At 40.7% G+C, this 13,324-nt stretch overlaps 1 protein-coding gene across 8 annotated transcripts in view; it reads left to right on the forward strand.

Annotated features, from left to right (window-relative positions):
- Positions 1 to 13,324, forward strand: part of TRAPPC9 (trafficking protein particle complex 9) — a 1,198,476-nt gene that overhangs the window by 498,115 nt on the left and 687,037 nt on the right. For all 8 annotated transcript variants that reach the window (XM_033933661.1, XM_033933662.1, XM_033933667.1 and 5 more), the window contains one exon: positions 13,010 to 13,120. In XM_033933661.1, the coding sequence (XP_033789552.1) occupies positions 13,010 to 13,120 (111 nt within the window). The remainder of the gene's footprint in view (positions 1 to 13,009; positions 13,121 to 13,324) is intronic.

Here is a 13,324-nt window from a genome sequence, read left to right on the forward strand (position 1 = left end):
TCCCTTTCTTTCCCCCCCCCAGTTCATCAGCACCTCTTCTTGCTCCCCCTGTCCAGCAGTAGGCCTCCCTTCCTCCCCCCCCCCCACCAGACCAGAATATCCCCTTTCTCTATCCCCCCCAACAGTCCAACATATCCCTTCTCTCTATCTCCCATCAATCAAGCATCTCCCCTCTGTCTCCTCCTGTCAGCCGCTGCCGTTCACCATCTCGTCGAGCCGCTGCCGACAAGCTGGGTCCAGCTCCGGTGAATTGCTCGCGCACAGCAGTGGGAGCAGCATCACCAGCAGCAGCACCGCCATCGCCGCTTCTGGACACTGCGAGCGGCAGTTGATTGCAGAGCGTGCGAGGCCAGCTTTTCAACCCTTCTTGAGGGGGCGGGACACGCTGGTGAGGAGCTTCGGGGGCTACTGCTGTTAGCCCTGGCAGAGATGGAGCGGCCGAGCTGAGCGGGCGGCAGAGCCCTCGTGTGTCCCCTCCCCCTCCCTGGTGCCAGCGCCGCTCTCCCTCTCGGGGTCTCAGCGTTTTGTAGGGCCAGGTATGGCGCCGCCGTGTAGGGCGGAAGCGGGAGGCGGGGCCTCAGCACTGGCCGGGCGGCTGGCGCGCTGCCGGCCCCCAGGAGCTCGAGGCTGGCAGCGGACATGCCTGGCGTGCCAGTGCAGGAGGAGCAGAGATCGATTGGAGAGCAGGTGGTGACGTAAAACCAGCGCATGCGCACTCGTGTTTTCGCGATGGATCAGGGAACACGTTTTTTTAGTGCGCATGCGCGGCCTATCATTTTATTATATTAGATAGCAATAGTCTCAAACTCGCGGCCCGCCAGGTACTAGTTTGAGGCCCTCGGTATGTTTATAATAATCATAAAAGGAAAATAAAACCGTTTCTTGATCATATGTCTCTTTAGCTATAAATGACAATATTATTATTAAGACTTAGCGAAAAGGAAAGATTTATAAACTATAAAGAGTTTTACCTCATGCAAAATTGTCATTTCTTTAATAAGACATTAACTATTTTTTCTGAGGCCCTCCAAGTACCTACAAATCCCAAAATGTGGCCCTGCAAAGGCTTTGAGTTTGAGACCACTGTACTATAGCAATTTTAAAATAGCTCCTTGAAATGCTAGCATAAGTACACTTATAGCCACTTCCTTTGCTAAGAAAAAAAAATCCCTAAAACTCCCTTGCTATGTGAGCAAAGTACTTTAAATAAAATAAGGTAAGTCCCTGAGCATATCTGTTTGGTTTTAGGATTCCCTTTTCCCAATCGGTAAGCAATTTCCCAGCAAAGTCTTGCCAGAGAAGATCTCTCTGTCTCTGGAAGTCCTCTCACAGCACCTCTTCTATCAAACCTATAAAAAGCAGGGTAACAGCAGGCACCATTATGAGCTGTAATTAGGAGGTTTGGCAGTGAGAGAGTGATCGGACATCCGACAGGTGGAGAGGAAATTGGAGTCGTGGAGAACAGCATTGGAGAGAGAGTACCGGTAATGCTTATTTCCAGTAGAAGCCTTCACAAGCACATGCTGCCTTCCAAATTCCTGTACAGAATCTCTCAATATCACACTTGCATGGGGGTTTGCTTTCTGTTTTGGATTTTAATCATATTGACAATCTGATTGCATGCTCCGTGGCTTTGCTAGTCTTAAGCTGCCACTTTTTCTAGCAGCATATTCTGTGCATTCAGTATTTAATTTATTTAATTTAATTCTTATATACCGCTAATAACCGTGAGGTTTCTAAGCGGTTTACAAAAATGATGCATTAAAGAGATACAATAGATAAAAATAAATAAGATAGGTACTTGGAAAATTTCCCTAACTGTCCCAAAGGCTCACAATCTAAAGTATTTCTCCAGTTTTGTGTTTTGAAAGCACTGCTTGTAACCAGGGGAAAACCTTTGCTAGTCTTCCTTGAAGATTTTGTGACTGCCCAGCTACTGGGGCAGCTTTTGTGTAAAGAGATCCTAAGTCCCTTCCCTTATAGACATATCAGATGACAGAATTCCGCCCTGTGCACAGTCTCTTGTAAGTAAAACTCTGGCGGAACTGTGTATATAATAATATAACCAGTGTGCTTCTGTCAGGCAGCAAGCGACCTTTAAAATAAATATATTGCACTGCGCAGCCTTTTTTTGTGACATCACAGAAATGCGAGGGAAAAGAAATGAATGCATTCAGACAGGAGCCCATGGTGCTTTGCAGTCCCATGCATTAGATGCAGGCCCCAGGGTTTGGTGCTTGAGCTGCAGATTGGAGAAAGGCCAGCGGGGTATATGTTCAAATCCACCTTAATACTAAATTGGACACAGATTAGAATACTCAGAGATGTGCTAAGCAACTAAGTTTAGTTGCTCAAATTTTAGGCTGTCCTAGGAGCAGGCTTAAATTAGTGTAAGAAAGCGAGTCATTGCTAACTGTCCTTGCAAGCCATCTAATTTAACCACTAAGTTATTTGTGTGTTTGATATTCTGAGGGCTGGACTAAAATATCACTGGTATTGAACTGATGTTTGGTTTTCCATGCGCAGTACAGAATCCAACACTTCTATTGATGTTTTTTCAATGAAAATAAAATAACCCCCCCCCCCCCACACACACACACACACTGTAGGCTTAAAATGTTTATTTTCAATGCCTTAGGCCCATAAAATTGCATATACTCTTTCTGCTTTGAGCAGGGAGATATAGGGAAGAAAATTAAGACTGCAGGGCTATTGAGTGGGCGAAAAATGCGAGGACAGTGAGGGAATGAGGATAAAAATATGCTTCAGTGCAGGGATGGGGTGGGAACAGGAAAAAACAACAACTTTGATTTGGGAGGAGGGAATGGGTATGAAATTTCGGCCCTGTGTCACTTTCTACCTGCACCCTCCTCCATGTTAATGGTTTGAGTTTCCAGCTCCTCCTGCCCTTCTGTGAGCTCTTCAACTTCTTTTTGAATATTATCTAATCCTTTTTTAAAGTTCTGGTGCAATATTTGGATCTCCATTTAGATTTCAAGCGTCCATTTTTAAGACCAATGCACCTTTGCATATGATTGCTCCTTTCTGTTTTGTTTTGTTTTTAATTTGCATTTTATGTTGTACATATTTCACACAAAATGTAATACAAGAAATAATAGACCACATCAATAAGAAGTAGCTATATGAATAATCACAAAGAAATATAGTCAACAATGAAATGAGTCCCCCTATTTGATTTCAACTTCCATTTATATTCTTAAATTAGTCCTCTTCCATCTTTCCATTACTGCTCAATAGAACCCTCTTTTTCAAGCAATAACCTCTCAAGCTGGGCAAGATCAAAGGAAGAGATTTTTTTTCCCTACAGTTCCCCTGTAAATGTGTACTAACTTTAAATTCTACAAGATCAAAGTAAATATATCGTATAGAATTTAAAGTTACTACACAATTTACAGGGGAACTGTAGGAAGAAAACTCCTCCTAATTCAGTGTCTTTCAATTTCAAGAATTCTCTTTGACGCATCTGTGTAGGTCTAGCCACATCTGGAAAATCTGGACTGGATGACCACAAAATAGAGCGTCTTTATTCCAAAAATAAAATTCTAGTATATTAATTTTTTCCTGTTCATTTGGGAAAGTAACCTGAAGGGTAGCTCTTGAAGCAATCTCTGCTTGAGAGAATTCCAATACATTTGTCAAATCAATGAATTCTAAGTTGAGGTACAGAAACATTGTTTTCACAAATGTTCATATTTTACACATTTTCAAAAAGCAATATCTCCTTCTGGTATCTATGCAACAATATCTCAGAAGACAAAAGACGATATATAGGAAAATCCAAAAAACATAGTGATCTAAACTGAATATTTTTTCTAGAAATTCCGGTTGTCTATGGATCATCAAACTGTCCTTAATAAAAACTGAAGAAGCTGATTGAACATTAGAAATAGATGGTTAAAAAAAAAAATCTTTATTCCTTTTAAGCCATACATAAGTGCAACATATTACACTAGAAAAGCACTTAAAATCAATCAAATTGTAATCTATGACAAAAAATATATCACCCCCCATATTCATATTCAAAAATTGCACTCAAAGAATAAAAAAATATATATATTCCAACTCCCCTCCCACTCACCTTGCACTGCTTTCATTGTATGCTAATAGATCTCATGCATATTCATTGGAGAAATCCTGAAAACCCGACTGGATTGCGGGAGGGACTTTGACATCCCTGTTCTAGAATATCAGATAGTATACTCTCTGGTGAAGTTGTATAATTCTGTCTTGGAAGATGCAGAAATGTCATGATCTCTCAGAATGGCAGGAATTACAGTGAATGTGAAGGAGGGGAATACGCAGAAGTTGGGCATTAGAGTGAACAGCGCCGATCCTATAGCGTGGGAATAGCACTGAAACACTAGGGTCTTTAAAACTTTGATCAACAAGACCCCTGCTTTTTTATATAGGTCACTTATTCCATATTCTGCAAAGAGAATTTTACGATCTAGCGAACAAAATCTGCTATCGATTCCATCATTAAAAATTATTAATACGAGGAGACAATTTATTTTTTCTTGTACGGCACCGCAAACATGGAACGCCCTTCCTATTACTTTACGGGAGGAGAAAGACCTTGGAAAATTTAAATCTGAGTTAAAAACTTTCCTTTTTAAAGATGCCTTTTCAACATAATTTTATACTTTATGAATTATATTTTATTTGGTTAGACCTGTTTTAACTATATCCCTTTTGTATTTTCCCTCAATGTTTCTTCTTTACTTTAAAATTGTATTTCATCCCTCCTTTCCTTATGTTTAACAATGTTAAATTTAGAGTATTTTAGCCATTATTTAAAAATTGTATGTATTGTAATGTATTACATTGTTATTGTTTTTCGTTTGTTAAATTGTAAATTTTAAATGTACATCGCTTAGAATATCCGATTAAGCGATTTATCAAGTCCCCTAATAAACTTGAAACTTGAAACTTACCATATGTCTCCAGAAAAAGGAGAAAAAACTCCTCCCTTGTAAATATAAATATTCTTAAGAGAAAGCTTTACATATGGTAGGATTTAGCTCAGAGACACGGAGGGGCAATAAGAGGGCGAACCCCCAACCACCTCGCCACCCAATCATCGCTTAGTCCTTCACACTTTTTAGCTTTTTCGTTGCTTATTTTTTATGAAATTTTAAATAGTGAAAAATGTTTAAAAGTCAATGTAACTTATAAATAAATCACTTAGCTATGTAGCGGTTCTTTGGTTTCAATGGAAGTAAAACTCAGATGTCTCAATCCATCCTCCTTTTTCTGGAGCCATATGGAAAGGCTATGAAACCCTGCCCTCTAATATTCAAAGAAAGTTTTCTTCATATTGTATGCATGCTGGATAAAAGGGAGGACCATCCCTGGTGCATGTGCCCAAGAGCTTCACAGTAAGTGCAGCTCAAGTTTCAAGTTTATTTAAAATTTCTTATACCGCCTAATCAAACCTTCTAGGCGGTGTACAATAATGTTAAAATCGTCGATTAACTAAAATACAGTTTAAAAACACTAGGGCAAATACCAACTTTAAAAGACTAATAAACAACAAAAAAAAATAATAATACATTTTACAAACAGAGACAAGAGGGAAAGAAGGACTAGAACTACAATATGTAAAGAAAAAGAAAACATGTAAGAGAAAAAAACAATCGGGAGGGGAGCAGGTATTAAGAATTCTTCTAGGTACTAGGTCGTCCTTAAAAGGACAGTTGGGTTTCAAAAGCGTCAAGGAAGAGAAATGTCTTTAATTTTGACTTAAAGTCTGTTAGTGTAAATTTTTCACGTAGGTAGTTTGGAATACTGTTCCAAAGAGAGGGGGCGCTAACAGAAAAATTTGCAGACCTTAATGTATTTCTATGTTTCAATGATGGGATAGTAAGAAGGTTTTGAGCTATAGATCGTAAAGTCCTTATAAGGTTGTAAGGGATAAGTAGGTTATTAATGAATTCTGGCTGGTTGTTTTTTCTGGTTTTAAATGTTAAAATAATTTTATAGGTGATTCTGTGTTGTATAGGCAACCAGTGAGCTTTACGTAAAAGAGGGGTGACATGATCATATTTTTTTTGCATGAAATAAATTTTTTACTGCAGTATTTTGTACTAATTGGAGTCTTCTTATTTCCTTTTTTGTTGTGCTTTTGAAGAGGGCGTTACAATAATCGATACATGAGATCACAAGAGAGTGAATCAAAATGTTCAGGGAAGCAGGTTCTAACAGTAGATAGAGATCTTATCATGCGCAATCGATAAAAGCAACGTTGAACTACTATGCTGATATGTAATTTACTATCAAACGTGACTCCTAGTAACTTTAATGAAGATACCATTTTGATAGGTTGAATTTTGAGCTTAAGGGAAGTTTGAAGGGAGAGTCCGTCTTTGATGGTGCAAATCATTAGTTTGGACTTATCGACGTTCAAAGATAGCATATGTAAGTCAAGCCAAACATTAACTTTTTCTAGTTTGAGAATTATTTTGTTTGCATTATTTAAATCAATCGGATGAACTAATTGAACGTCATCTGCGTAAGCACACTTTGTGAAACTGATAGATTGTCCTAAAGTTAAAAGAGGGGCTAGGAAAATATTAAACAGTAAAGGAGACAAAATCGAGCCTAGTGGGATTCCATATTCTGTTGTTATGGAATCTGAGGATGTTGTATTGAAGACAACCTTGGAAGACCGATCAGTAAAAAAGGAAGAAAACCAGTCCAAAACTTGGTCTGTGATTCCTATGTCTTGTAAACGTGACAGGAGAAGTTTATGATCTATTGTGTCAAATGCTTATGAAAGGTCTAACGAAATGAGAAGAACAGACTGATGATGGTCAAGATAGTAAAGGATCTTAGTGGTCAACCCAATGAGTGATAATTCAGTGGAGCGATGCTGATGGAATCCAGTCTGATATGGATGCAAGACTTTTGTTTATTCAACGAAATCTGAAATTTGACGAAAGACAATTTTCTCAGTGAGTTTGGCCAGGAAAGATATATTATCAATTGGTCAATAATTAGCGGCATCAAGTGTACTGATTTTACGGACTTTGATTATTGGATAAATAGTTGCTTCTTTCCATATTTTAGGGACGATTCCTGTTGACAAACTGGTATGGACCAGATCTAAAATGTCTGGACTGAAGAATGAGAAAAAGCGCTTCTGTAAGGATGGTGGAAGTATTTTTGATTTGGCGCCTTTTGTATTTAGATAATTCAAGATTCTCTGAAGGTCTTGAAGAGTGGGTAAGGTAAACCTGGAACAATGTGGATGAATTATTTGATTCCCCAGAACAAACAGGGGTGGATATTGTATTAGCAACATTAGTTTGTGGAAAAGAACTTCTAATTTTTTGGATTTTTTTGATAAAGTGAGAAGCAATAGCTTGAGCTGAAGGTAGTAAGGTTGTCAGATTTTGTTCTGTCTTCTGTGTAGTAAGTGATCTTACAATTGCATATAACATAGAGGTATTTTGGGCTTTTTTTATTTGTTTGGAATAGAATTCATTTTTTGATCTGTTAATTTTGGATTTGTAGTAATTTGCTTGTTCCTTGAATTTATTTAGGTTATATAAAGTTTTGTTATGTCGTCATTTTCTTTCAAGAGAACGTAGTTGTCTTTTGATTAGCGTTAGGTTGGAATTATGCCAGGGTTTTTTGTTGTTTTTTTTTGTTTACGCGGAGAAATAGTATAAGTAACATTAGCTCTTATGTGCAGGCAAGATCTGGAGCAGAGATTTGGGGGACTGGGGATGAGGAGGTAAAGGGAGCCTTGGCTTCATTCCTGAAGGCAGACTGAGTAGGGATTGTCTGGCAAAAGTTCTGAGACTGAGCAAAGGAGTGGCAACTGGGGGTACTAGAAAGAGGTCACTTTATCTACCCTGTTCAGCCACCAATAGAGGAATAAACAAGCATTTTTCCAGCATACATCACACCTGGTACAGGATTTTGGGTTTTGTTTTTAATTATTGTTAATTTGGAAGAAAAGTTTGACTTCCAGAATCTGAAAAATCAAATAAATCTTATTCACAATGCCACATTCGAGCTGGTGGTGATTTTCCAGCATTGATGGTGACTTGGTTTGTGTACTGTTCTCGGAGCATTGGGAGGGAATAGGAAATGACCTCATTAGCTCAGTTTGCCTATATTTAGATATAATTTGGCTGGTGGATGTGAGGAATGCTTGGTCACTTGTTTGCCTGGTGCAGTGGTGGTGGAGCTCACATGTTACTTAGATATGATTGTAGAAAGTACAGGGGAGGAGCCAACAGCATGAGAAATGTGGAAGGAAGGTTCTAGAAGCAACATTTAGGCTTTTAGGTAGAAGGCTGAAATCCAGATATTCCACAAATCGTGCACTCAGCACTGTTGCTCATACCCTTCATGGTCTAGCGTGGCACAATGATGACACTCAGGCGTTTATCAACTCAAGTGGAATTTATTTGGCCGCAGCCATGACAGCACAATTACATCAAACTGTAATCAAACTTTTATCAACTGAACATGGTAATCAAGCATGAACGGTGATGAACTGTACATTGTAACCGCACTTCAGAAAATGGCATAACACACAATGTACATCACCAGGCAGCATATAAGGAACTGATGGTCAGGCGCACAGCATCTGGCTCTCTATCCCGCACAATGCGGGGCGCCGCACAAGCTTCCCCGGCTCACCGGACCCTTCCCGTTCAAGGAGGTGTCCCCTCGTCAGCGGTACGTTGTTGTGATGATCATGGCCTGGTCCCCTGCCGTCCAAGCAAGGCGACGTGCCCCATGTCTTAACCACTGTAAAGATGTCAGCCTTCTACTCCTATGCTGTGCTTACCTGCCACTACCCGTGAAAGCGAAACCTCGCTTATCCGCTCCTACGCGGCCGCCCCTCCCCCTCCCCCGGCGTGAGGGATCGTAACTCCGGGCGGCGATAAGAAGGTTTTTTTTGGGGTTTTTTGGTGGCCATGCGGGCGGCGTACCGGAAGCCACGTAGGGGGCCGCCATAGCAACGGAGTTCACGGCATGGAGAATAGATCCATTTCATGTGCAGGATCCTAGAGACAGGTGGAGTTCTGGAGTCTCAATGGATGGTTGTGATGGTAGTGCATGGATGAAGGATTTAGATTTGTTAGGAACTAGGTAACTTTCTGGAGAAAAGGAGACGTGTTCTGAAAGGATGGACTCTACTAACATTTTAAAAAGGAGACACAGCAGCTTTAAAACTAGAACTGGGGAGGGGGGAGTGGTGGTAAGAGAAGCTGACAGTCGCTCAGTAGCAGTTTGAGTGAAGTATCTTTGAAGGATACTATCAAAATAGGAAAGTTAAAGTATCTGAATGGGGAGGTTGTGGCAAAGGTGAGAGAGCCAGGAGCCTTTAAGTGGGAGAGCACAGCCAAAATTACAAATTATCCCTGTCAATTTTTATAACTATGTCAAAGCTGGGAAAAGATCCCTGTTTTCTAAAAGGCAATTAGGGGCCTCTGTACTTTTAAGAAAGAAGCACCCGGAACCTTGCCCAATAGTGCAGTCTGTTTTTGTTTTTCACTGCAGTATTGTGCCCCAAAATGTTCATGAACTGCAAAATTTTGAATAATAAAATGTGTCTATGGGAAAATAGACATTACGTTTCAGCAATACATGTTGCACCTCAAAACCAAGTAAAGTAAATAATTGATCCTTTAGGAAAAACAGGGTTAGAGGTTCCTGCGTGGGACAGTATTTGACAAAAAAAACCCAACATAGCAGAACATTCAGAAGGTAGCAAACATATTATTTTTTATTTGCAATACTGCTTATAGAAGTAACATTCGGATGGCATGGATTGTTGATTCATTAACATAAGAACATAAGCATCGCCTCTGCCGAGTCAGACCATAGGTCCATCGTGCTCAGCAGTCCGCACTCGCAGCGGCCCCCCAGGTCCATGACCTGTAGTGTTCTTTCACTTAAGACATTTTATCCTTTATAGTACCCCTCTAGCTATACCCCTCAATCCCCTTTTCCTTTAGGAACATGTCCAACCCCTTTTTGAAACCCAAAATCGTACTCTGCTCTACCACCTCCTCTGGAAGCGCATTCCAGGTATCCACCACCTGCTGGCTGAAGAAGAACTTCCTAGCATGCGGGTGGTGGATACCTGGAATGCGCTTCTGGAGGAGGTGGTAGAGCAGAGTACGATTTTGGGTTTCAAAAAGGGGTTGGACATGTTCCTAAAGGAAAAGGGGATTGAGGGGTATAGCTAGAGGGGTACTATAAAGGATAAAATGTCTTAAGTGAAAGAACACTACAGGTCATGGACCTGGGGGGCCGCCGCGAGTGCGGACTGCTGAGCACGATGGACCTATGGTCTGACTCGGCAGAGGCGATGCTTATGTTCTTATGTTAATGAATCGACAATCCATGCCATCCGAATGTTACTTCTATAAGCAGTACTGCAAATAAAAAATAATATGTTTGCTACCTTCTGAATGTTCTGCTTGTGGCTGACAGCAGAAATAGACTTGCCAGAGCAACGCCTGTCTAAAACACATATTTTGTCACTCAGACACATAACCTGCTTTTCTTTTTGGAATACAGGTACCATATGCTTGTAAGTCACTCTCTTGATGCTTGGTGGCCATTTCTAGAAGCAAATGCCCAAACCATAGAGTTAAAGTGGAAGCAAAGAAAGCTGATTTTGAAGTTCACAGATCCATGAATACGCAAACACAACTTTGCGAATGTTGAATAGTGGTCACAATGAATGCAAATGTGGATATGGTGAAATTGCGAATCTGGGACGCACAAATAATAAGAACGTACTTGCATATTTAACAAATATACACGTACATGGCTACTCTGCCCCAGCTCTGTCCAGACTACGTCCTTAATAGCCATGTGCAGATCACATAAAGGTGACCACGTTCTTTTCACGTGCCTACTTTTTATTGTGATGTAGCCTCCCTTCAGGTTGCCAGCAGTGGGGCTGAACCCACAGACGCCTTCGATGCACCCTTTCTCTGGACAGACCTTAGACTCCACACTTTTTTTAAAGCTTGAACTGCTTGGCGGTAGCTTAACGGAGCTGCCCGTTTCACTTCATCAGGAGCTTCAGTCTGTCGTCACAGTACTGCTAAAGCCTGTGAGATCTTCAGCACTAAACTTAAGTTTTTGTTTCAATTAAATCCTTCCTGCTAATGTAATATCTGATTAATGATCAAATTTTAATGTACAGTTTTTATAATTAGTTAAAATGTTTGTTTGTCCAACATTTATGACTGTGACTATGTAAACCGTATAGATAATATACGATATACAGTAACCTTGATTTGCGAGTATAATTTGTTCCAGAAGCATGCTTGTAATCCAAAGGAGAATTTCCCCATAGGAAATAATGGAAACTTGGACGATTTGTTCCACAACCCAAAAACTTTAATACAAAATACTGTATGCTGTGAGCGCTTGAACTGTGGGCGTGACACTTTTATTACGTTCAGCCGCACTCAGCGTAAGAAGTGCGCGCGCCAACTGTGGGTTCTGATGACGTGACACGTGTATTTGTGCTCATACTGCAAGACAACGCTCGTTTATCGAGTTAAAATTTAATAAGATGTTTTGCTCATCTTGCAAAACACTCGTATACTACGTTATTTGCTATCCAAGGTTTGACTGTATAAATTTTTAAATAAATAACCGCCGGACTTGAGCACAAAAGTGTTTCAACATAAAATTGCGGGGATGGTTTTTCTGATTTGTGAAGGAGTTCTAAGAGTACGAGTAGTGTAGTTGGTTGGTGGACAACACAACTCACATGTATAGCACAACTTAAATCATCTCCTCCCCGTGAATAAGAACTTTGGTTTGTGTGTTACTTTAATGTGGACATATGCAAGGTAATGCATTTGGGCAGAAAGAACAAGGAGCACGAGTATAGCATGTCAGGTGCAACTCTGGGTAAGAGCGAACAAGAAAAAGACCTGGGGGTACTGATAGATAGGACCCTGAAACCGTCAGCACAATGTGCGGCGGCAGCAAAGAAAGCAAATAGAATGTTGGGCATGATAAAGAAGGGAATCATGAGTAGATTGGAGAGGGTCGTAATACCGCTTTATAGAGCAATGGTCAGACCACACTTGGAATACTGTGTCCAACACTGGTCTCCCTACCTAAAGAAGGATATAAAACTGCTAGAGAGGGTGCAGAGGCGAGCAACGAAGCTGATAAAAGGTATGGAGAACTTGAACTACAAAGAACGACTTAGAAAACTGGGACTGTTCTCCCTTGAGAAGAAGAGACTGCGAGGGGAACTGATTGAGACTTTTAAAATAATAAAAGGAATCGACAAGATAGAGCAGGATAAAAAGTTATTTACGATGTCAAATGTGACTAGGACAAGAGGTCATGGACTGAAGCTGAGGGGGGACAAGCCCAGGACAAATGCCAGGAAGTTCTGCTTCATACAGCAAGTGGTGGACACCAGTGGAGATTGCTGCGGAAACCACCGTTCTAGGATTTAAGGGCAAGTTAGATGCACATCTCCTCGAAAGATGCATAGAAGGATACGGGTGACTAAGTTTTTGCCAGATTACACCTGGCTGGGCCTCCGCGTGAGTGGATCACCAAACTTGATGGACCTAGGGTCTGATCTGGAGATGGCAGTTCTTATGTTCTATTCATTCATTCATTCAATTTTCTATACCATTCTCCCAGGGGAGCTCAGAACGGTTTACATGAATTTATTCAGGTACTCAAGCATTTTTCTCTGTCTGTCCCGGTGAACTCACAATCTATCTAATGTACCTGGGGAAATGGGGGGATTAAGTGACTTGCCCAGGGTCACAAGGAGCAGCGTGGTTTTGAACCCACAACCTCAGGGTGTTGAGGCTGTAGCTTTAACCACTGCGCCACACTCTTCCCTAACTTACTAGTTTTGTAGTTGGTGGTTTTCACTTTTTTCTGTGTTTGCCTGTTTTTGAGTTAATCGTAATATGATAATAATGAAATAATATTTAATTGCAATTTTTTATTTCTGTTGCAGCACACGACAGTGCCATCTACTCCTTGATGTGTTCAACTCTACGGAACATGAGCTAACCGTTAGTGCTAAGAATAATGAGGATCTTGTCCTTCACGCTGGGGAGTGTCAGCGGTAGGTGCTTCAGGCAGACAAAGCTACTGTTTTCAGATGCTAATTTCTAATGACTGCTGGAGTGAAACTGACAATGCCAACAGAAATGACCTGTTGACTTTCTAATGTAATTTGTATGTTGGATTCAATGGGGAAATAATCCCAGGCTGCTGCTGGGCTAATACTCGTAGCTAAGTCATTCTCCTCCATGCAGTTTGTCATCCA

Source organism: Geotrypetes seraphini, chromosome 2 (genome assembly GCF_902459505.1).
Source record: "Geotrypetes seraphini chromosome 2, aGeoSer1.1, whole genome shotgun sequence".
NCBI lineage: Eukaryota > Metazoa > Chordata > Amphibia > Gymnophiona > Dermophiidae > Geotrypetes > Geotrypetes seraphini.